The following is a 24,811-nucleotide window of genomic DNA, read 5'->3' as shown; positions in this document are numbered from 1 at the left end:
GTGCGCATGGGCATCGGCTCCATCCTTAGATTGTTTTGCCATAGTAGGGTTAGATGGAGTAGTGTAGTGTAGTACATAAAGATATGCCCATGTAAATGTATCTAAATAAGATAATGTTGGGACAGACACAGGTTTCCGGGGAGGCAGGGAGGGCATGTACCACTCTGCAGCCCTCTATGCCAAGAACAGATGCATACTGGTAAGTAGCATATTCCGTTCGAGGCATATGGGCTGCAGATGGTACATTTATGAATAGATTGTACAGCAGTTACCTCCCTAGCGGTGGTCACCAGTGTCTGTCGCAACTGTCTGAAATAGAGTTTTTAATACAGCTTGGCCCACTCTGGCTTGTTGTGCAGCCTGTACATCAACACAGTAGTGCTTTGTGAATGTATGTGGTGTAGACCAAGTTGCTGCTCTACATATGTCATCTAGGGGAATGTTCCCTAAGAATGCCATAGATGCTCCTAGTTTTCTTGTGGAATGAGCTCTAGGAGGAACAGTTAATGTTCTCTTTGCTTTAATGTAACATATTTGTATACATCTTACAATCCATCTTGCGATGCCTGCTTTAGAGATAGGATTGCCCTTATGTGTTGGGGAAAATGCTACAAATAGTTGTTTAGTTTTCCTGAAGTCTTGTGTTCTTTCTATGTAGTACAAAATGGCTCTTTTAACATCTAGTGTATGTAGATCCCTTTCTGCCACCGTCTGTGGCTTTGGAAAGAAGACTGGTAATTCCACTGGCTGATTGATGTGGAATGCTGAAATTACTTTAGGCAAGAACTTTGGGTTTGTTCTAAGAACCACTTTATTCTGGTGTATCTGTAGGAATGGTTCTTGTATTGTTAATGCCTGTAGCTCGCTTACTCTTCTGAGTGAGGTAATGGCTATAAGGAATGCCACCTTCCATGTAAGGAATTGTATTTCGCACCTATGCATAGGTTCGAAGGGTGGCCCCATTAGTCTGGTGAGTACTACGTTGAGGTTCCAGACTGGGGAAGGTGGTAATCTTGGTGGAATGACTCTTTTAAGACCTTCCATGAATGCTTTTATCGCTGGTACTCTGAACAGTGATATGCGCTGCCTGTTTTGTAGGTATGCTGCTATAGCTGCTAGATGTACTCTGATAGATGTGTACGCTAGATTACATTGCTGTAAGTGTAACAAGTAGCAAATAATCTCCCTTGTTGATACGTCTAGAGGGTTGATATTGTTATTAGTACAGTGTATAGCAAACCTCTTCCACTTAGCTGCATAGCATGCTCTGGTGGTTGGACGTCTCGCTTGTTTAATTATTTCCATGCAATTTGGGGGGAGATCTAAGTACCCAAATTCTAGGATTTCAGGAGCCAGATCGCTAAGTTCAATTGAGTTGGATCTGGGTGCATTATTTCTCCATGGTTCTGTGTAAGGTGCATGGGTAGAATTCGTAGCTTTTGATGTGGCACTTGTGAGAGTTGTAGGAGCGTGGTGAACCACGGCTGTCTTGCCCACGTGGGTGCTACTAGTATCATGGTCATTGAATGTTGTTGCAGTTTCCTGACCACTAATGGGATTAGTGGGAGAGGGGGAAAAGCGTATGCAAATTTGTTGGACCAATTTATCCATAACGCATTGCCCTGCGACAGGTGATGTGGGTACCTGGACGCGAAGCTTTGGCATTTTGCGTTCTGATGAGTGGCAAATAGGTCCATCTCTGGTTGTCCCCATCTTTGGAAGAATGGCTGTAGTATTTGTTGGTGCAGTTCCCATTCGTGTATTTGTTCCGACTGTCTGCTTAAGATGTCTGCTATCTGGTTTTGAACTCCTGGTAGGTGTTCGGCTAACAGATAGATGTTTTGAGGAATGGCCCATCTCCAAATTTCCTGTGCTAGTCTGGATAATTGGAGAGAGTGCGTCCCCCCCTGTTTTTGAATATAATACATTGCTGTCATGTTGTCTGTTCTGATCAGGACTGCTTTGTGGATAACATGTATCTGAAAGGCTTTCAATGCTAGAAACACTGCCAGTAGTTCTAGATAGTTGATGTGCAGTGTTCTTTCCTGCACACTCCACCTTCCTTGTACTGTGTATTTGTCCATATGTGCTCCCCATCCGGTGAGCGATGCGTCTGCTGTTATTGTCACCTGTGGAATTGGCTCTAGGAACGACCGCCCCTTGGTAATGTTTGTTCTGTTCCACCACTTCAGAGAGCGGTGTGTGCGGTCGTCTACCAACACCAGATCCGTAATCTGTCCTTGAGCCTGATTCCACTGTGTCGCTAAGCATTCTTGTAGCGGACGCATTTGTAGTTTTGCATATGGTATTAGCAGTATGCAGGATGACATCATGCCTAATAGCTGCATGAACACTCTTGCTGTTAGTGAGTGTTGTGGCTGAAATCTCTGAATGATTGTAAGCATTGCTTGGACTCTGATTGGGTTGGGGTACACTTTGGCTTTTTCTGTGTCTATGGTAGCCCCCAGATATTGTTGAACTTTGTTTGGTTGTAGGTGTGACTTTGTGTAGTTCACCGTGAACCGTAGCTGGTGTAGTAGCTGAATTGTCTTTTGTGTGTGTTGCAGACACTCCTCTTGCGACCTGGCTTTTATTAGCCAGTCGTCCAAGTATGGGAAGACATGAATTTGTTGTCTTCTTAGGTGAGCTGCTACCACTGCCAGGCATTTTGTGAACACCCTTGGTGCCGTCGTGACACCAAATGGGAGGACTTTGAACTGATAATGTTGTCCTTCTACCACAAACCTGAGGTATTTCCTGTGGGCTTTGTGAATAGGGATATGAAAGTAAGCGTCTTTTAGATCCAGTGTAGAAAGAAAGTCCCCGTTCTTCAGTAAAGGAAGTACTTGTTGGAGCGTGACCATGTGGAAATGTTCCGAATTTATGTATGCGTTGAGAGGTCTTAGGTCCAGTATTGGCCTTAGAGACCCGTCCTTTTTGGGGATTAGGAAGTATAGGGAGTATACTCCTGTTCCCTGTTGGTGCTGTGGAACCTTCTCTATGGCATGCTTTTCTAGCAGTGATATTACTTCCTGTTTTAACAGTGTCAGGTGATCTTGTTTCATTGGACGCTGTTTGGGGGGGATGTTTGGTGGGGTAGCTGTGAGTTCTAGGCAATAACCATGTTGGATAATTTGTCTTACCCACTTGTCTGATGTGATGTTTTCCCAGACAGGTAGGAACTGTGATAGGCGTCCCCCTACCGGTGTTATATGGTCTGGGGGAAGCTCTATGAAGTCACTGTTTTGGGGTTGGAGAGTTGCGGTTGTTGTTGTTTCCGCGACCTCTACCCTTGTTGTTGTTACCCCTGTATCCACCTCTAGAATTACCTCTGGGTGATGTAGGTGTAAAAGAGGTTTGCTGTTGGTTTGTACCTGTACTTTTGGATCCTCCTCTATAGGTGGATCTACGAAAGGAACCTCTTTGTGTCGGCTGTTGCAATGCTCCCATTGATTTAGCCGTTTCTGTATCCTTTTTCATTTTTTCTAGGGCCTCATCTGTCCCTGTGCCAAAAAGTGTTTTCCCATCAAAAGGTTGGTTAAGTAACGAGGTTTGTACCTCTTGTTTGAATCCTGACACTCTGAGCCATGCATGTCTCCTTAACATGATGCTTGTATTTGTCGACCTTGCCGCAGTTTCTGCCGCGTCTAGGGCGCACTTTATTGAAGTGTTAGTAATTAACTTCCCTTCTTGTATAAGTTGATCAGCTCTCTTTTGATGTTCTTTAGGGAGATGTTTGATGAGTGTTTCTAACTCATCATAATGCGCTCTGTCATACCTTGCAAGTAGTGCTTGCGTATTAGCTATGCGCCAACTGTTTGCCGCTTGAGATGCTACTCTCTTGCCAGAGGCATCTATTAGTTTAGACTCTTTGTCAGGAGGTGGCGCTTCTCCTGTAGATAAAGAGTTTGCTCTCTTGCGAGCGTTTGTGACCACTAGTGAGTCTAGAGGAATTTGTCCCTTAATGTATATTGGGTCTTTTGGAGCTGCCCTATATTTTTTATCAATTCTTGGGTTCAATACCCTAGCCCTCACTGGGTCTTTGAATATCTCTGATGTATGACTGAGAAGGCCTTTTAGCATTGGTAGTGTTCCTGATGTTTTTTGTGCAGTAGGTAGTGTCTCTAATAAGAAGTCCTGTACTAGAGGTTCTGTATGTAGGTCTACCTTATGAAATGTTGCTGCTCTAGTAATGAGTTGTGCAAACCCAGTATTGTCATCAGGAGGTGAAGGTTTTGAGGGATATGACTCAAGGTCGGTATCATTACCTGATCCCACATTATACTCCTCCCATGGGTCTGCCTCCTCTGGGATTGTGTCCTCATCATCCCCAGGGTGTCCCCCCTCCCCTGTGTCACTCTCTCCATCTGTTGTAGGTGTAGATGGACGTGTGGGAGGAATATCTGGCCTATTGTGAGGAAGAGGCGAAGATGGTGTGTGAGGTTTGGGAGAAGGGGGAGGAGTTGTATTCGTCCCCATTGTTCTCTTCTTTGGATGAGCCTTGTCGTCCAAATGTTCATGTTTCCTCTTTTTAGGTAGTTCTGTGACTACCTTGCCAGTCTTTGGGTCAATAAACAAAGTCTTTTGTTTAGGATCCGTTCCGTGTTCCTGTGTCGGTACCGCAGTTTTCGGTTCCGAAAGGTGTTTTTTCTTTGAAATGTCCATTTGTATTTTCGGTGCCGAAGTTTTGTTCGGATCCGACTTCTTCGGTATCGAAGATGTCCCCGGTGTCGAGGGTGTTTTCGGCGCCGAAGCGTGCTTCGGTGTCGACATGGACTGCTTCGACTTCGAGCTTTCCTTGACCTGGTGCTTCGGTGTCGATGTTGTCGGTTTATCGGAACCGGAACCACTATGATGGGGGACCGAGTGTTTCGGTTTCTGTTCCGTTGCCGGGCTCGAAGGCGGGGCGTTGGAAACTTTTTTCGGTTGTCTGACCGGGCTCGAGGGCGGGGTCGACACCGTGCGGGGTCTGTTTTTCGGTAAAGGGACGTCGTCACTCACAGTTTGTTGGACGTCGATTTCCTCGACGTCGGACTCGTCCGCTTCTGACCCCGCCTCGTCGGCCTCTTCTTCCTCCTCTTCTGGGTGCTGGTCCTCGAACAGCTCCGGGATTGCTTGTGACTGCATTCTCGATACCTCGTGTCTTCGGGCTCGACGGTTTCTAATCGTCGACTTTGACGAGAACGCTGCACAGGCCTCACAGTCCCTGGATTCGTGTTCAGGGGACAAGCAGAGGTTGCACACTTCGTGTAGGTCCTTGTGTGGGAACTTAGCACCACACGTTGGACATTTTTTGAATGGAGTCCTTTCCATGGACCCCGGGCTGGACTACGTCGAGTTTCTCGTAGTCGTCGTCCTTCGAATCGCGTCGGTATGGAGTGAAGTCGCGTTCGATATCGATACCGTCGATTTGGAAAGGAATACGCGCCGGTTATAACCTTCTTTGTTGAAGTCGGTCCGGAGCGCTTCGATCCTCATCCGAACCCGATGGCGGAAAAAAACAATCTAAGGATGGAGCCGATGCCCATGCGCACTAACACCGAGAGGAGGAGTCACCTATGACGACAAAGACTTCTCCAGAAGAAAAACAAAGTGCAATCATCCGAGCCCAACACCAGATGGCGATCTATTCATAAATGTACCATCTGCAGCCCATATGCCTCGAACCAATAGTTATCATTTTAGTTTTCTTTTTGTTCAGGGAGGAGCCCCTCTTCCGCCAAAGTAGAGGAGCCGCCACTGAGGAGTTGTCAGATGAAATGGAGATCTCACTCGAGGGACACATGGGACGTATTAAGAGGTACTTCCAATTAAATTCACATACACCAATAGCCACCAGGCCTGAAGCTGGTTCCACTGTCCTACTAATAATGAGAGACACAGCACTGAAGGATCATGTTCTAGCGATAGCCTGGGAAGGAAAGACTTGTCTGCTCCACTCAGCGAGATGGCATAGCTCCATTGAACAATCTGCAAAACCCATCTGTCTGATTTGATGGATTTCTAGGCAGGGAGTAATTCTCAGTTTCCTTCCCCTACCAGTGGGGCTGCGAGGGTCAATCAGAGGTGTGGGTGCTGCTGCACCAGGCAAGTGGGAAGTAGATAAATGCTGGCCTTGCTGGACTGAACTTGTTCAACCGCTTCCACATCTGCTGCCTTGAAAACAATGAGCCAGTTGCTTCAAGGTTTTGACAGTTGACATTGTTAATAAGCTACATTTATGGAGTAATCTATACATTTTCAAAACACCTGGTGGAATTGACAGGCTGGCAACAACAACCCCAAAGATCGCGCATTGCTGTGACAAACTTTAAACTGCTCAAGCAAAGAAATAGCATTTTCAACTAAAAAATGCAGCTTTATCACAGGGCATGTTCATGAAGGACACCTAGATCTCCCCAGGCGCCTGCCTCCAAGCATGCTGTTGCCGCACTACACTGGAGGTGATAGTGCAGCCTATGAAACAGATGGTGTCCAGTTGATTGCAGGGTACACATTTTGCTGTATCCTGTCCATCCTGAAACATTTGGGCAAGTGAAACTCCAAGGCCTTTTGTGACAAGCAGCAAGATCTCGCTGACCATGTCCCACAAAGCGTGGGTGTAGCTGCCCAGAAGGCACACCCCAGTTAAGGAGGGATGATGTTTGGTTTTAACCAAGAATCAATGAGGGTGTCCGTGAGTGCCTCATTAAATGGTAATAGTAGGTCTGATGAAATTAGCCTAGGTTGGAGTACTTGAGTCAGTACATAGGTTTTGTTTTCAACTGTAGGGAGTTGTAAACATAGCACCTCGGTCACTATGCGCACTACTACTGCAAAGGAGGAGCTTGCATCCAATGGAAAAGCAGGAGGTGCATTAAAGTCACTCTTAGGGGAGGTGCATTTTTTTAGGTCGAGGTAAAGTTCTTCACTAGTGTAATGAGGAGAGCAATCGCCGACCTTCTCCTTATAAGGTTCACGGGGAACGTTTTTGTTGGCCATGCACCATGTCAGAATCTGGCAGTAATGGTGTCATGGAGGATGTTGAGGGTCTGGTTGAATGACCACTGACTGTGCCTTTGTTAATATTCCTAATGTGACACAGATCTGGTGTGGGCTGTTGCTAGTTTAGGATTGGAGTCCAGTGCAGATACTACATAAGAGAACGGTGACACAACAGGAGGAACTTGCGTGGACATAGGAGACAGGAGGAACTGGCGAGGACATTGGAGCCTGGGTGGAAGCCTGAATTGGCATCGGTATGGGCCCAGAAGTGATTTCTGAGAGGCAGTCGTAGCCAAGACGGGACCCGCCATTGAAAATCCACGTGGTAGTCCCTGCGACTCTGTGGGCCCCTATGTGCACCGGAGGAAGATGGAATGGTCTTTAAGATAAAGGCCTGGGGAATTTGGAGCGCGTTGCAACCAACTTTCACTTATGCCACGTTTTTGGCATTGACTTACTTGAGACTTTGAACAAGAACAAAACCTCATCTGGAGTCGGCCCTGTGACTTTGAGTGGGAGCAAGACCACTGTTTCGACCGCAACATTCTTTTATGCTCGATAAGGTAGAGTTTCACTTCAGTAAGCGGTGGCCTGGGCCCCCCGTCGTCTGAATCATATTTCCTAGCTGCGCAACTCCAGTGGCTATCTCACTGGACGGCCGAGAGACGATCACAGATAGCGGAGGGATACCTCTACCTGCCATCCGACGACTACTGATGCCAGGTTCCAGACCAGTTCGTACACACCCGTTGCAGGTCGCTATACCTCGCAAATGCATGCTGCGCATCCATAGGCTGTCAAAAGGACGACCGTTATACTCCCCACTACTCCCTTTGGTGGGCTTCCCCCGGAAGGAGGGATATTACACCGAAAGGGACCTGTGGATATGGGCTGACAGTGGGGTGTCCGAGGTGGAGGCCTTGTTCCTCGAGGGCCAACTGAAGTCATATGAGCAGATGGTCGAGTGGTACGACCTTCCACAGGGGCAATTCTTAACACATAGGCAAATCATAGACAGTAGTCGAACATACTGGGACTTGCGAGAAGGTGAACCCCCCACACACCCAGTGCTGCACACGATATTGCGGATGGGGACAGGTAGACACTTAGTCACTTGGCATTACAAAGCTATCCGGGAACTCGTAGAGGTTCCCTTAGACAGGTTGCGCCAATCCTGAGAGGATGACGTAGGGCGGGTCCTTCACGACTTGGAGTGGACACGAGCACTAGAATACCCCAAAAAAGTCTCTCGTAACGCCCGCTTCAAAAATATACAGTTCAACGTTCTACATCGTGCTTATCTTACAACCGTCAAGTTGAGTAAATATTACTCAGACACAGAATTCAGATGCCCCCATTGCCACACATTGAATGCGGACTTTAAACACATGTTTTGGGACTGTCATTCCCTGCAATCATACTGGGGTAGGGTGCACCACATACTGCAAGCGTTGGTACACTTACAACACATTGCCACTGGGGAGGCGTGCGCCCTGGGCATTTATAAGAAGAAGAAATCCAAAAAGCTGCAATGGAAGTTCGCATCCTTAGCTATCCTTCTAGCCAAACGATCCATAGCCATGCATTGGAGGGCGCCCGCGGGTCCGCCGGAGGCGGCCTGGATAGGGGCGGTGAACAAGTGGGGGGCAGCGGAAGAAGAGATCTTGAGGGACGAGGAGGGAAAAGGAACACGCAAACACCCAATCTCTATGGAATGGGCACACCTGCTGATACAATTTAAACACGAAACGACAGCACAGGATGTTCCGGGGCCGACACAACCCGAGCCTTCGAAACCCACTTAGTAGTCCCGTCTCGCAGGTTCCTCCGCCGTTGCATCTATCAGCACTCGCAATGATGAGGGGGTCCTCCCCGACCCCCCCCTGCTCTCCCTCGTTCTCTGTCCTGCTCCCGCCCTCTGCCCTGGTCGCCCCCTTGGGCACGCGGCACCGGCTATTACAGGCTCTCGCCTAACTAATGCGCCATTTGTGGGCGCCCCTGGTGCCCCCTTGACCCTACGCTCGCGGCCCTCGACCCCTCCCCTCCTTTTTACCCCTGGAGGTATCCCCTCCTGTGATTCCCAGTTCAGTTTTAGTCGGTAGGTTGAAGTCCAACATTTCTACAAACATGTTGATGTTTGCACTTATCAAATAGGGTTGTATGCCAACGGAAGGGGAATAGTTTCATCCGACTCCACCAACTCATCACCCCAAGGATCAGATACACTCGGGCACGACACCCTGCGATGGGACATCCTATCACCGAACTCAGGGGACATGCTATGCAATTGCAGCGCTCATGGGACTGGAATTGATTTGTTGTCATTGAACCACGTTTGTAATTGCTATGTACTGCTAGCAAATATGCGGTTTGCCTTGTGACCTGTTTTATGAATGCAAAACACTAATAAAAAGATTTCAACAAAAAAGGTAGAGTTTCACTTCTGCCTCTCTGATCGCATTCTGATGCATGAGGGCACACTTCTTAAATGACTTCAACCCTGACTGGAGCACAGGCACAAAAGGCACAAGTCCTGCAAGTCAGTAACCAAACCAGCTTCTTGCAGTTGCAGCATGGTTTTGAATTCAGTCATCTTCATGGAAGACATCGTCCTTAGCACATCCTGATTTTTTTTGTGTGCGTCTCTGGCAGTATTGTTTCAGAGTCACGCTGAAGGGCACGAAAAGAAAGGAAGTGATGTCAGCACTTCAGAAAGCTGACAAAATGCAGCCTTGCTCAGTCACTTCTTGAAAGGAGGATTTTTCCGCAGAGCCACACGGTGCCACCTGTTAGTGTACAGGGTTCATTGTGGGGAGGCATTTTTCAACTCCACTGTAACACCTGGGATACTCTAAAGGTGAGGAACCTATGGCTAAATGTACCCATCAGAAGCAATCTATTTGAACATTCTATATTTCACTCAAAGAAAGGTACATTGTAACTACTTGAATGATACTGGGCCTCTCTCCAACAATAAGCTCCATTTCAGAGATTAACAAGTGAAATGAACAGACAAAAAAAGAGGTACTAGTCCCCAAGCAATGTAACTCCGGTAAGAGCAGAACTCTTGAAAAGACACCGCTATATGGACCCTGGATTTTGTGTCATGACGTGGCTGCCTCGGCACAGGGTAAATCGGAATGCGGCAGAAAATAAAATGTCCCCATGCTTATAGTCCTAACAAAAGAAAAAGTACACTGTAGTACAATTCAGGCAAGCTCTACTCAGCTACGAACGTAAATATGATTGTGAGGAATTTGTGAGGTGAGGGCAGGAGAATGAAAGGGCAAAAATGTCCTGAAGGACTCATTACATGTAGTTTTAGCAAATAATTATGCTGCTATCCACTAGGTGGTGCTATTCTATGACAGTAGAAAGGGAGGGCCTTGACATAAAGGTGACCCATTACCAGATGCAAGAAGAGTTTCAGTTTCCAATGTGAGAGTCAGGAGGCACAGAAAGAGCTATGGGTAGTCTATTAAATGGAGAATCTCCACGCACCTAAATATGTGTACTGTGGGATTTAAATGGGCTTTAATACTTATAGGAAGGAAAGCGATTTATAATTACAGTTAATACAAAGATTTTCGTCTGTGACATAACATTTGTTGCAGTGACCTGACAAAATGAGTATCTGCAAATGTTGGGACCTTGTGTGTACCGATGGTTGTTGATTTTAGTTTCTGATAATCCACGGACATTTGAGGAGAAAAACATGGAAACATAGTAATGGTATCGTTTTTTAAAGCCAAATATAAATCTATGAAACCCACATGCAATTAATATTTAGGAAAGTTGAGACTGTAGATATCCAAGACAAAAGTAAGCCAAAATTCAGATACTTGACTTCAAGATAAACCTACCTCTGTCTGATTCAGACCAGAATTTGGAACTCTTGGGGCATGGTGGCTGAGAGCAGATAGGCAGGCAAGAAGAAGATGCATTGCTCCAATTTCTAATGCCATTCTCCTCAAAAGTACTCCGTCATCTGTAGTCAGTGGGGTGGTGCTGAACAAGGTGCGCAGCACGTGAAATGGGAGGGTTGGAAGCACGTTCGCCGATGGAGACTGCAGTATATGACCTACATACCAGGAAAAATGTCAGACAAATGTTTGATTAAATTTAGAGCATACGACAACAGTCATGTTTGAAGTAAATTTTCTGAAGACAAAAAATGTAGGGAAAGAGTTTTTTTTCCAAGCGGTGAGTCTTGAATATTTATATAAATGCATCAAATTCATCCATGCAAACACACCAAATGCACAACATTATTGCTAGATTCAAAGTGCAGACCTGAGTGAACCATTCAATTGTGTATCGAAGACATAACTATAGTGTTGTGCTGCTCTAATACCTACTTAGCACGAACATCACAGAAAAATGTACTAATGCTCCTGTCAAATAACAGTGAACGTTTGTGATGGGTGGAATTTGTTAATGCATGCAAAATATAAATTAGTGAGCAGATTAAGTTGAGTAAAAAACAAATCATATATATGAGGGATACATTTACTACCTTCTAGATTTCAATGTATTACAAAAAGCATCATCTAGATGAAACATATTGGTTGTACAACATATAAATCACCAATAACACATCAAAGAATCCTCGTACACTTGTCATGCAAGGGAACACCACATCCCAAGGCAGTAGTGGCTGCAGTTGCCCTGGTCGAATGGGCGCGCTGCCCCACAGGAGGCGCCTTCCTGGCCAAGGAGTAACATACTTTGATGCACAAAACAACCCACCAGGAGATGGTCCGTTTGTGCACAGCCCAACCTTATTTGGCGCCCACGTAGCCGACAAAAAGCTGACCATCCACCCGGAACTGCTGTGTACACTGCAGATAGAAAGCGAGCGGCCGTTTTGGGTCCAGACGGTGGAGCCTCTCCTCTTCTCTTGTGAAATGCGGAGGTGGAAAGAAGGTGGGCAAAGTGATGGTCTGTCCGATGTGGAAGGGCGTGACAACCTTTGGCACAAAAGAAAGACGGGTCCTTAAAACCACCTTGTCCAGATGAAAGGAAAGGAAAGGAGGTTTGGAAGAAAGGGCCTGGAGCTCACTCACACTTCTGGCAGAGGCGATAGCAACCAGGAAAGCTGTCTTAAGAGTAAGAAGACAAAGGACTGTTATGACGAGGCTCAAAGGGAGAGCACATCAGAAAAGTCAAGACAAGATTTAAGTCCCATTGAAGCATCATGAAGGGCATGGGAGGAAACGTGTGCGTAATGCCCTTGATAAAGTGGTTAACCACCGGGGACTTAAACAGAGAAGGCTGATCAGGAAGCCTCAGGAAGGCGGAAATGGCAGAAAGATAGCCTTTGATAGTGCCCAGAGCAGAGCTCTCCTGGGCCAAAGATAGGAGGAACAGAAGAACCTCAGAAAGAGGGGTAGAAAGGGGATCCACAGCGTTTGCTGTGCACCATGCCACAAATTTGTTCCATCGGCAGGCGTATATCATCTTAGTGGAGGGACACCTGGCTGCCAGAATGACATTACAGACCTCAGGAGGAAGGTCAAAAGCCGTCAACTGTCGCAGCTCAATCTCCACGCATGGAGGTGGAGGCTGGACAGGTTCGGGTGGAGGACCGCCCCCTGATGCTGCGACAGAAGGTCCTCCTGAAGAGGCAGACGAACCGGGGGATCGATTGACATACTGAGTAGCTCTGGATACCAGTACCTTCTCGCCCAGTCCGGAGCCACAAGGATGACTTGGGCCCGGTCGCGCTTGATCTTCTTCAGCACTCTGGGCAGAAGTGGTATAGGCGGAAAGGCGTACAACAGACCGCAACTCCACTCGCGACGAAAAGCGTCTCCGAGCGAGTGCCGCCTTGGAAATTCCAACGCGCAGAACTGATGACATTGCGCGTTCTCTTCGGTGGCGAATAGATCTAACCAAGGCTCTCCCCACTGCAGAAAAAGACCTTGCGCTACGTCCGAGTTCAGACGCCACTCGTGATCCACCATGCACCGGCGGCTGAGTTCGTCCGCCCTGGCTTTCAGAGAACCTGCCAGGTGTTGAACCACCAAGGTAATGCCTTGATGTTCCCGCCATGTCCAGAGGTGCAGAGCCTCCTGATATAGGGTCCACGACCCCACCCGCCCTGTTTTTGCAATACCACATGGCGGTGGTGTTGTCCGTGAACACCTGCACTACACTTCCCCGGAAGGGAAGGAATGCCTTCAGTGCAAGCCAGATCGCCTGCAGCTCCAAAAGGTTGATATGGAACCGGGACGCCGCCGAAGACCAGAGGCCTCTGATCTCCACCTCTCCCATATGGCTTTCCTATCCCAGGAGGGACGCATCTGTCACCACTGTGTGCTCCAGTTGGGGAAGGGAGAGGGACCTGCCACTGACCCAATCGCGATTCGTGAGCCACCACTGCAACTGTCGTGCAGCGCCCTCCAAGATCTGGACGAGATCGAACAGGTTGCCCTGATACTGTGGCCACTGGAACTTCAGGTCCCACTGCAGAGCCCGCATATGCCATCTGGCATGCGTCACCAGCAGGATGCAGGAGGCCATTAGGCCCAGGAGCTGGAGGATCATCCTGACTGAAACCCGGGATAGAGGCTGAAAGATCGGAATCATAGCCTGAATATCCCGGATCCGCTGTTCAGGAGGATAGCCATCACTTTCGTTAACACCCAAGGAGGGCGGGTAAGGCCGAAAAGGAGCACGGCAGACTGAAAATGCTCCTAGCCTACCATGAACCGCAGGTAACGTCGGTGGGCCGGTAGGACAGGGATGTGAAAATAGGCGTCCTTCAAGTCCAACGCCACCATCCAGTCTCCAGGGTCCAGGGCAGCCAGGACCTGAGCCAGAGTGATCATCTTGAACTTCTCCTTCCGTAGGAAGCGATTGACGTCCCGGCGGTCCAAGATGGGGCGCAGGCCCCCCTTGTCCTTCTTGGGGACCAGAAAGTAGTGGGAATAACAACCACTCCCTACTTCCTGATCGGGAACGTACTCAATGGCCCCCTTGGCCAGGAGGGCCGTGACTTCTTGACAGAGAAGAGCCAAATGATCCCCCGTAATACGGTGGTACAGAGGTGGCATGGCTGGAGTGGAGGACAGAAAGGGGAGCGATTATCTGCAGCACCTACTTGTCCGATGTGATTTCGCACCAGTGGTGGAGGTGGCGACGGACCCTGCCTCCTACCGGCGTGGGGTGCCCCCTGAAGCTTGGATTAGGAAAGTTTGGAGGTGCTAGCAGTGGGTGTGAAGGTGGACTGACCCACTCGCTGGTTACCCGCCCCGCCCCTGCGGAAGCCGCGGCCACGTTGGGGCAGGTTCTGCGCAGGTTTTGCGGAGGAGCGCGTCGCGACGTCTTTACCCTGGCCACGAAAGGAACGAAACCCAGGCGTGGCAGGCCTCTTTGTGGAAAGACCCAAGACTTAGCCGTGGCCAGTGAGTCTTTAAAGCGCTCCAGGGCACTGTCCGCCTGGTCGCCAAAGAGGCGAGAGCCATCAAAGGGCATGTCCATGAGCAAGCTCTGGACATCAAGCGAGAACCCAGTAGACCGCAACCAGGCATGGCGCTGCAACACCACAGTCGTGGAAATCGCGCTGCCCAAGGAATCAGCCATGTCCAAACCACACCTGATGGCAAACTTCGCCGCATTCTTGCCCTCCGCAATCGCTTGAGAAAGGATGGCCTGGACTTCCTCGGAACACTGAGGCAGGACCTCTGCTACCGTATCCCACACGGCTTGGGAGTAATGGCCCAATAAGCAGGCTGTATTAACCGACCACAACCCCAAGCTGGCGGAGGAGAACAACCTCTTGCCATATTGGTCCAGCTTCTTGGAGTCTTTATCCGGCGGACATCGAGGCCTGAATGACCAGGCTCTCAGGCCTGGGATGAGTGGTCAAAAAGGCAGGGTCACCAGGCACTGGGCGATTAAGCCTAGCGACGTTCTTATCCACCGGTGCCCCCGAGGCCGGCCGCAACCAAGTGCCTAAAGAGGACTTCGGTAAAGGCCTCATTGAAAGGGAGCAGTGGTTACGACGATGTAGAAGCCGTCTGGAGCACATCCGTAAGGAGGTTCGTCTTAAGGGCAACCATAGGGAGTTCGAGATGGAGAGCATCCGCAGCTCTATGCAGCACCATAGAGTAGGAAGCGCCCTCCTCCATAGTAGGCGGAGGTGAGGCAAACCCTGGGTCAGAAGACACATTAAGTTATCTCGCATCTTGAAGGTCATCCACCCAATCCTGCCCGGAGTCACACTGCCGCGCAAGGGGGTCCTCAGAACCGTCCCAGTCCTCATCTGGCTCCGGGGTAGAAGGAGCCGGCCATTTATCCGTCCCTGCCCCGGTTCTCGTACCATTTCGTTCCGACCTTCCCAGGTCGGAACGAAATGGTACGAGAACTGGGGCAGGGGCGGGATGAACGGCACCCAGTGCGGCGCCTGTGGTGGAGCCAGGGGCGGGGCTGGGGCCGGAGCCAAGGGCAGCACCAGGGCCTGAGCCAGCGGTGCTGCACCTTGTGGCGCTGGGGCCGGAGCCGAGGGCGCTGGATCCAGTGGCTCTGAGGCTGGCGCCAGAGGCAGTGCCGCCGGGCCAACAGGATCTGGACACGTGACCCCGGGGAACGCAGGCGTGCGCGGGACCCAGAGGCCTAAACAGGCGGTCCATGACAGCAAGAAACTCTTGCATCTTTTCGGGAGTCGCAGACGGACCTGGCTATTACGGGTAGTCCGCGGGACTCCTAGGCTCCGGCGGAGCAGCAGGGGCAGAGCAGCAAGGGAGGAGCCCATATCCCCCTCGTCCACCTCCGGGGAGCGACAGGGGGACGTCAGAGAGCGAACGCGCTTCTTCGACTTCTTATGGCGTTGCTTACCGGAATCTGAAGGCAAAGACAGAGTCCAAGGAGGGACAGTTCCGGTCCGGCGAGCGGTCCGGCGAGCGGCCCCTAGACCCGGAGCGGCGGTGAGAGGAGTGCCGGACCTCCAGCAACTTCCAGCACCGCTCCCGCAAGGCATTCGGGGCCATGGCACGACAGTCCAGACAATTCCGGAAGTCATGGTCGGTCTCCAGGCAGTAGAGGCAGACATCATGGGGGTCCGCCACCGACATATTACGGCGGCACGACCCACAAGACTTAAAGCCGGGCATTCCTACGTGCACCAGGAGACAAAGTCTTATAAAAGTGGTAAAAAACATGACCGAAGTACGTGCTCAATCCGGATCTGCGCTTTCGGCTCGGAAAAAGAAAGAACTTACGTCAGCGCGCATAGGTGGCGCCTAAGTAGCCTCCGTGACGTCATCCTTACGACGCCATTGACGGGCGCGGAGCCGCACAGCGCCACCTACTGGCACGCATGGGTACTGCTAAGCAGAAAACTTTCCGGATCCAGACTGACGCCTGGGGAATATTCTAAGGTAAGGAATCTATCACTAACGTGTCACTTTCAGATTCAAAGATTACATGCCTCACTGCAGGAGTATCAACAAATCCTGGTAGACAACACTTTGTTCCACTGAGGTTGGATCATGGATCCCATGTTTGCTTGGGCCTCCAGAAACAGAACCCTAGCATGCCTACAGTATGACCAGAATATGATCTCCTATCAGCTTTAATTTTGTTTTTCCATAACATTAAAGCCATACAGCAAGTTCATGTGTTGCCTACTTTGGCTGACTGGCTTCAAAATTAACAAATTGCTTACCTGCTGTAATGCATTATGTGATAGAGACAAGTTCTATCCGCAGATTCCTTACCTTTGAATTTCCCAGGCGGCAGACTGGATCCAGAAGATTTTTCTTCGAGCAGAACCCCTGCATGCCGGTAGGTGGCGTCAGTCAGCTCCTCTTCACATTGTAAGCTTCGTCCGAGCCGGAAGTGACGTGTGCATCACCTATATAGGCGCTGCCTCGGCGCGCTGATGTCAGTTACTTTTCAAGACTTTCCATTCCAGGAGTGCAGAGCCAATAAGTGCACTGATACTGGTGTGTCCAAACTAGGGCCTTCAAATCGATCAGCCCTGACCCTAAAAACCTGTCCGCAGAGCAGGGAGGATGAGTAGGTCGGTAAGGAATCTGTGGCTAGATCTTGTCCCTACCAAATAATGTGTTAACGAAGGTAAGTAACTTGTTTATCTGATAGAGACATCTAGCTGCAGATTCCTTACCTTTGAATATATATATATATATATATATATATATATATATATATATATATATATATATATATATATATATATATATATATATATATATATATATATATATATATATATATATATATATATATATATATATATATATATATATATATATATATATATATATATATATATATATATATATATATATATATATATATATATATATATATACACACCCAATAATTACCATCCCCAGAGGCAGGCTGTGGACAAATTCTAAACTAAAAAGTTTTGCAGATCTGAACGGCAAAGTGCCTCTCCCTGTGGGCCCGACTGTCCAGGCAGTAGTGTTTAATAAACGTTGGCTGGGATGCCCACGTTGCTGCCTTGCAGATATCCAGGACTGGGACTCCACATGCTAACATAGTGGTAGCAGCTTTAGCTCTGGTGGAATGAGCCCTTAAACCGCCGGGGGCTACTTTTTGGCCACTGCATAGCAGGTTTTTATATCGAGAATGCCCCAGCGCGAAATGATACAATTTTGTGCCCTTCTTCACTCCAACACACCCAACAAAGAGTTGGTCGTCCACCAGGAACTCTCTTGTGCGGGAAAGGTAGAACGACAACACTGTTTTTTGGGTCCAGACGGTGAAGTTGCTCCTCTTCCTTTTAAGGACGTGGAGGAGCGTAGAAAGTGTGTAAGGTGATGGATTGGCTTACATGGAATGGTGTTTCCTATTCTGCAGGTAATAGGCCCTAGTGCGAAGCACCAATTTGACTGGAAATATAGACAGGAAGGGAGGCTTGGATATTAAAGCCTGCAGTTCACTCAACCTTCGGAAAGATGCGATTTCCACTAGAAAGGCTGTCTGAATGGTGAGCAGTCGGAGTGGACAAAAATGAAGAGGCTCGAAAGGAACACAGATCAGAAATGTGGGCACCAGATCAAGATCCCACTCATACATAATGAAAGGGGAAGGTGGGAGCGTATGTACAAGACTTTTAAGGAACCTATTCACGATAGGGGACTTAAATAAAGAGGGCTTGTCAGGAAGCCACAAAAAGGCAGATAGAGCAGAAAGGTAACCCTTGAGAGTAACACCAACAAAAATTAGCAGTGAGTCAATCTTCAACTATGTATCCAACAACAAAAAATTGTAAAGAATGGGACAAGCTAGCAAGGTGAACGAGTTCCCATCAGTCCTCTGTCTAGACCGCCCTTCATCATCTGGGATCTCTCACTCCTTTCAGGGTAGAAAACCGCATAAAACAGGCAGATTTAATAACCTGGTCACGGGTATATCAAGGAAGGGTACCCCAGATGTGAGATAGGTGTGCCTAGTGAGGAACTGAATAGCAGTGCTTGAAAGTGAAAAGTGGCGCCAGGTGAGGTGGGGCTGTTCCTTCCCAACAAATGGGTGAGTGGAATTTTTGCAAATTAATTCAAATTGAGTGTTTTACCTTAGTTGAGGTATTACAAATAATGTGTGGTTAATTAAAAAACCTACAGTACAGTCAATGAATAATGTAACTATTCTGACTGTTCTTTTTTTCCTTCTAATTATGTATCCATTCATTTATTGTTTCAAATTTTTCTCCTGGTTGATCTTCTGAAATACAGTTGGGAGGACAAATACACTTTTCTACATCAGGTGATACCTTTTACCTTTTTATAAATAGCAGTAGCACTAATGGTCCTGAGGAAGCAGCAGGAGACCTAGAGGCTCCAGTGACTGCAGAAACATGTCGACCTAATACTCTCTATTAGTAGTCATTTGTTATACTACTACTTGCACTGTTTTTATTGATTTGGGAGTGTGTGGGTATATATTAAATTTTGTTTCCCCTATCATTACCCAATTTTAGAGCCTTCTCTTTATTCACTTTATCACTTTTCACTTTCAAGCACTGCTATTCAGTTCCTCACTAGGCACACCTATCTCACATCTGGGGTACCCTTCCTTGATATACCCGTGACCAGGTTATTAAATCTGCCTGTTTTATGCGGTTTTCTACCCTGAAAGGAGTGAGAGATCCCAGATGATGAAGGGCGGTCTCGACAGAGGACTGATGGGAACTCGTTCACCTTGCTAGCTTGTCCCATTCTTTACAATTTTTTGTTGTTGGATACATAGTTGAAGATTGACTCACTGCTAATTTTTGTTGGTGTTATGATTAGTCGGGGTTTAGCAGTTAGGGTCGTTAAATTATTTCCCCTGGGACCTTCTGAGTGTTCATTGAACCCTTGAGAGTACCCAGAACAGTCCTGCTGGGTAAGGGTATGGGTAAAAAGAATATATCAGAGAGAAATAGAACATAACACAAATCTGTTCCACTGGCAGGCGTACAACGTCTTGGTAGAAGGACGTCTGGCTGCCAAAATAACATTACAGACTTTCGGAGGAAGGTCGAAAGTAATCAACTGTCGCCACTCAATCTCTACGGAAGAAGGCGTAGAGTTGACAGGTTTGGGTGGACGGCCCTGCCCTGCCAGTGCGACCGAAGATCCTCCCGAAGAGGCAGCCTGATCGGAGGATCAATGGTCATGCTGAGAAGCTCAGGACACCAGACTCTCAGTTCTCAGTCTGGAGCCACAAGGATGACTTTTGCCTGGTTGTTCCCGATCTTCTTGAGAACTCTGAGCAGGAGTGGTAGGATTGAAAAGGCATATAGGTGTCCTGAGCTCCACTCGAGACGAAAAGCATCTCTGAACGAGAACTGCCTTGGAAACTCCAGTGCACAAAACTGCTGACACTGCATAATCTCGGAAGAAGCGAACATATCTAACCAATGCCCTGCCCACTACGGAAATAGACCTGGTGCCGCCTCCCAATGGAAGCTCCATTTGTGATCCGTTAGGCATTAACAGCTAAGTTAGTCCGTGCTGGCGTTCAGGGAACCTACCAGGTGTTGAACCATCAGGGATATGCCCTGCTGTTCCATCCATTTCCAGAGAAGCAGGGACTATTGACTAAGGTTCCATGACCCAACCCTGCCTTGTTTGTTGCAGTACTACTTGGCAGTGGTGTTGTCCAGGAGCACTTGTGCTAGCTTTTCCTTGATGAAGGGTAGAAAGGCTTTCAATGCCAGTCGGTTTGCTTGGAGCTTAAGCATGTTGATGTGGAGTCAAGATTCCAGGGGAGACCAGAGTCCTCTGATTTCCACCTATCCCAAATGACTGTCCCGTCCCAGGAGTGACCTCTCTTGCAGGGACCCTTCACAGCCATTAGGACACGGACTGGTCCATGGCCATGTACATAGTTGGGTATCCATAAGGCTGAAGAGAGGTATTGAAGAACAAGTTACTTACCTTCGGTAACGATATATCTGTAAGATCCGGAAACTTTTGCGTAGCAGTACCCCTGCGCGTCGGTAGGCGTCGTCTGCAGGCGTCCCCTGCGGCTCCGCGTCCGTGCGCCGTGATGACGTCGCTGGAGTATATAGACGCCGCCTCCGCGCGCTGACGTCAGTTCTTCTTTTTTCCGCGCCAGTTAGCGCAGATCCGAAGAGCAGTACTCCGGTCTTTTGACCAAAGTTTTGATTTACTATCTACTCCTAAGGTGCCGGTAGGATGCCCGGGTTTAAGAATTGTGACGGGTGTGACCGCACGATGTCGGTCACGGACCACCACCGACTCTGCCTCCGGTGCCTGGGCCCGGACCACGACGTGGACTCCTGCGTCGATTGCCGGGCCTTGACGAGTAAGGCTAGACGGGAGCGGTCCCGCAAGCTGCTCGAGCTCCGGGTGTCGGCCCCGCGTCGAGAGCGGTCCCGGTCCGGCCGGAGGTCGAGGAAGCGGTCGCGAGAGCGGTCGCGGAGCCGCCACGAGCACTCCGGAAGTCGTCACCATTCGTCTGGTTCCTCAGGTAAGAAGCACAAGAAGTCGGGGCGTCGTCATCGTACCACCGACGCTCGCGCGATGCGGCCGGGGGTTCGGGTGGCCCCACCCCCGCGGATCCGCGTGGGTCGCCGGCGCGGCCTGCTCCATACGGTCCCTGGGCAAGGCGCGTCGCGCGAGGAGATAGAGGAGTTCCTCATGGCCATGAGGGCACTGTCTCCTCCGACGGGGCCTACGGCGCCTGCGGGCCCGGTGGTCCCGTCCGGGGCCCGAGCGGTTCGGGTGCTCCCTTCGAGCCACTTCATAACTGTCCTCTTCGTCTTCTCACTCTTAAGACTAAATTCCTGGTTGCCATCACCTCTGCCAGGAGGGTGAGTGAGCTCCAGGCTCTTTCTTCTAAACCTCCTTTCCTATCTGTCCATCCGGACAAAGTTGTTTTACGGACACGTCACTCTTTCCTGCCCAATGTCGTCACAGCCTTCCACATCGGGCAGTCCATCACTTTGCCCACCTTCTTTCCGCCTCCGCATCCCTCGAAAGAAGAAGAGAGGCTTCACCGTCTTGACCCAAAACGTGCGCTCTCATACTATCTGGATCGCACACCCCAGTTCCGGGTGGATGACCAACTCTTTGTTGGTTACGTGGGCGCTAAGAAGGGACGGGCGGGGCACAAACGGACCATTTCTCGATAGGTCGTTTTGTGCATCAAGGCTTTTTATTCACTGGCTTAAAAGGAGTCTCCTGTGGGGCTGCATGCCCATTCCACTCGGGCCATAGCGGCTACTACTGCCCTGGGTCGGGGAGTCCCCTTGCAGGACATCTGTCAGGCAGCTACGTGGGCCTCGCTGCACACGTTCGCTAGACACTACTGCCTGGACAGCCAAGTCCGGAGAGATGGCTTTTTCGGTCGTTCCGTTCTCCAGGACTTTCTGGTGTGATTATTGGTTCGCAGACCCACCACCGGGGTTGGTATTGCTGGGTTATCTATTCTAAGGTAAGGAATCTAATACTAACCTGTTTCTTTCAGATGCACAAGTTACTTACCTTCGGTAACGATATATCTGTAAGAAACAGTAGTTAGTATTAGATTCCTTACCGCCCCACCCATCCTCCCCGTTCTGCGAACGGATATCTAGAGTTAAGGTCATCCCCTTTCAGGGCCCTAGTTTTAAGGCACCAGTCTTGGTTTTTATCATGGCTCTGCGTTTCTGGCGCAGAAAAGCTGTGTATAAGAACTGACGTCAGTGCGAGGGCGTCGTCTAAGTAACGACGTCATCCCGTCGCCGACAGACGCGGAGCCGTAGACAACGCCAGCGACGCGCAGGGGTACTGCTATGCAAAAGTTTCCGGATCCAGACTGACGCCTGGGGATATTCTAAGGTAAGGAATCTAATACTAACCTGTTTCTTTCAGATACACCAGGTAAACGCTGTCTCCTCAGCCAGTTTCCCCACTCTGCGCATGCTACACACAATCTTCAAGTGGCTCCACATCAGCACCAGAAAAACAGTGAAGCAGGTCGTCATCACCAGCAGGCTGGACTACTGCAACGCACCATATGCAGGAACCACCCCGAACTCAGAAGACTCCAGATGATCCAGAGCGCAGCAGCCAGTCTCATCCTCAACATGCCAAAGAGAACCCAAATCACTCAGCACATGAAACACCTCCCTCCACTGGCTCCCCATCCGGGAAAGATGCCAATTGAAACCACTAACCCACACCTACTAAGCCCTTAACGACGAAGAGCCAGCCTAAATGAACCACTGCCTGAATTTCCACCTACTGCTCAAGAACCTCCGCTCCGCTCGCCCTCACACAGGTACTGTGCATCTGCTGCAGCCGCACAGGAGGATGCTCCTCCTCCCACCTTGCAATCAAGTCCTGGACCTCCCTTCCTCTCTACTTCCGTATTTTACCCTCGCTGACAGATTTCAGGAAGGGATTCAAGACCTGGTTCTTCAACTGACACCCGCAGCACAGTGCCTGGAAACCCTAATGGGTAATACGCTGCACTATATAAGAACTGATTGAATGATGATATCTACTTCTTCACAGCATCATCGGAACTCTGTAAACCACTCAATGCTCGTTGCATTTAATAAGTTATTTTCTTTATTGTTGTTCCAATTTATTTAGAAGAACTTGCACATACCAAACAGAAAAATATTTCAACTAGGGTCTTCAGATAATATCACAAAAAATAGCTTCATCCCTTAGGGAAAGGTTTTTGAAACCAGGTCAAAGCACACAATCTTCACTGAAAGCAGATTCAGGGTTTTCGTTTTTACCTAGACATGAGAGTTATGCTGCAGTAAAAAACATTTTAGCTCGAAGAACTGCCAGAGAATTTGGTGGTAAAATTCAAAACAGTGAAGAACCCATTATCTTTTAAGTGATCGGCTAAAAGGAGCTGAGTTTCCTTAGTACTTGAGAAGGCATCAATTCGGTCCTCATTCCTCCTCCTAAAACTGCTTTGTGGGCCAACAATGCATGGCCAGGGTTGGGCATGACAAGGCAAGTCTTACTCACATAGGTACCTAATCTAAAATAATTTACTTCACAAACCTGTAAGCTACAAGGAGTCAGATAAGGATATGCCCTCTAGAGAAAAAGCACTTAAAAGAACAATCATGAGTCAGTAAGAGCCACTGCTACAAATGGACCAGGACCACATGTCTAAAGCCAGACAAGTGACAAACAGGCAAAGGAAAGGGGCACAAGCGCAATAGTGCTTTTGGTATAACTGCTGATAAAAGTAAGAAACTTAAGGTTTATGGTGTTATACGCAACTAGCAGTAGTTACAGAAAGAGTAAAATGATTAAGGATTCAGATCCCATCAGACCCCTTGTTTAGTGCTTAATGCCATCACGTTTTCAGTGTTAGGCATACAGTCTTGCATTAGATCTCACTGAGAGAGGTAAACATTAAATTTACATTTGTAATTAACCCTTTATGTTGAGTATTAGAGAAATGTGCTGAGTAAAAACAACTGAGGCTTTAAGGCACGGGCGGAAATTCAACAAAATAAAATAAAAACCCTTGGGCATAGTTTTCAATATTTATAGAAAAGCTGACAGTGTGAATATGAACTTGCTTGTAGAGGTTGTATGGTTGCATACTGTTGCTTTTCTGTTAGAAAAAAAAGCTTGAAGTGGACACAAGTCCAGAAACATTGCTAAGATGGGGAATAAAACGAGTAGTCATCCATTACATTAAGCACTCTGTGTAAGGGTTTTGAGTGTCTTCAAGTTTAAAATATTTGAATAGTGTTGACACATAGAAACCCATGTGACTCAATAACAACGGACGCAAAACTCAGTGGTCACAATGCTATTACACCTTAAACTTCAGGATCAATATTACCTCCCCTCTAGAGACTCTGCATTGGCTCCCAGACAAAATACTCTGTGTAAGCTGGACAGCATTCAATAAACAGAAAATCTAGATCCACCACTTCAGATGCATCCTGCATCCTCCTGTCACAACACACACACTTACACATTAAAAGATCACACGTCAAAAAATCATCCACTCAGAGTAAAGCACAGGTTCACACACGCTCTACGTATGAGATATCTTATCTATCAAGAATGTTGAAAGAGGCATGAAGAACATTATTGAATAACATTCCTATAGACAGGGGCACATTCACTGAGACACAACCAATGCAGGTGTGAGACCTTGCTCAGCCAATCAACTCTACCCTTATATGACATTCTACACAGCGTTCTAAACAAACATACAGGGTTGCCGGCAACTGCATCAAATATTTTGAGTGTTTTAATGCCACACCAGTGGTAATTCAGGTCTATGTATTTCTAGGTAACACTGAAGACATGGAGATTATTGTTCAGTGGCGTAGCAAGGGGAGAGCGGT

General features: G+C 48.4%; 1 protein-coding gene across 4 annotated transcripts in view; it reads right to left on the bottom strand.

The window, feature by feature from the left end:
- The window catches only part of BIRC6 (baculoviral IAP repeat containing 6), a 2,208,279-nt gene that overhangs the window by 386,269 nt on the left and 1,797,199 nt on the right, over positions 1 to 24,811 (bottom strand). For all 4 annotated transcript variants that reach the window (XM_078648748.1, XM_078648749.1, XM_078648751.1 and 1 more), the window contains one exon: positions 10,848 to 11,065. In XM_078648748.1, coding sequence (XP_078504874.1) covers positions 10,848 to 11,065 — 218 coding nt within the window. The remainder of the gene's footprint in view (positions 1 to 10,847; positions 11,066 to 24,811) is intronic.

Source organism: Lissotriton helveticus, chromosome 6, assembly GCF_964261635.1.
Source record: "Lissotriton helveticus chromosome 6, aLisHel1.1, whole genome shotgun sequence".
NCBI lineage: Eukaryota > Metazoa > Chordata > Amphibia > Caudata > Salamandridae > Lissotriton > Lissotriton helveticus.
This window is presented reverse-complemented; position numbering and strand designations above follow the sequence as displayed.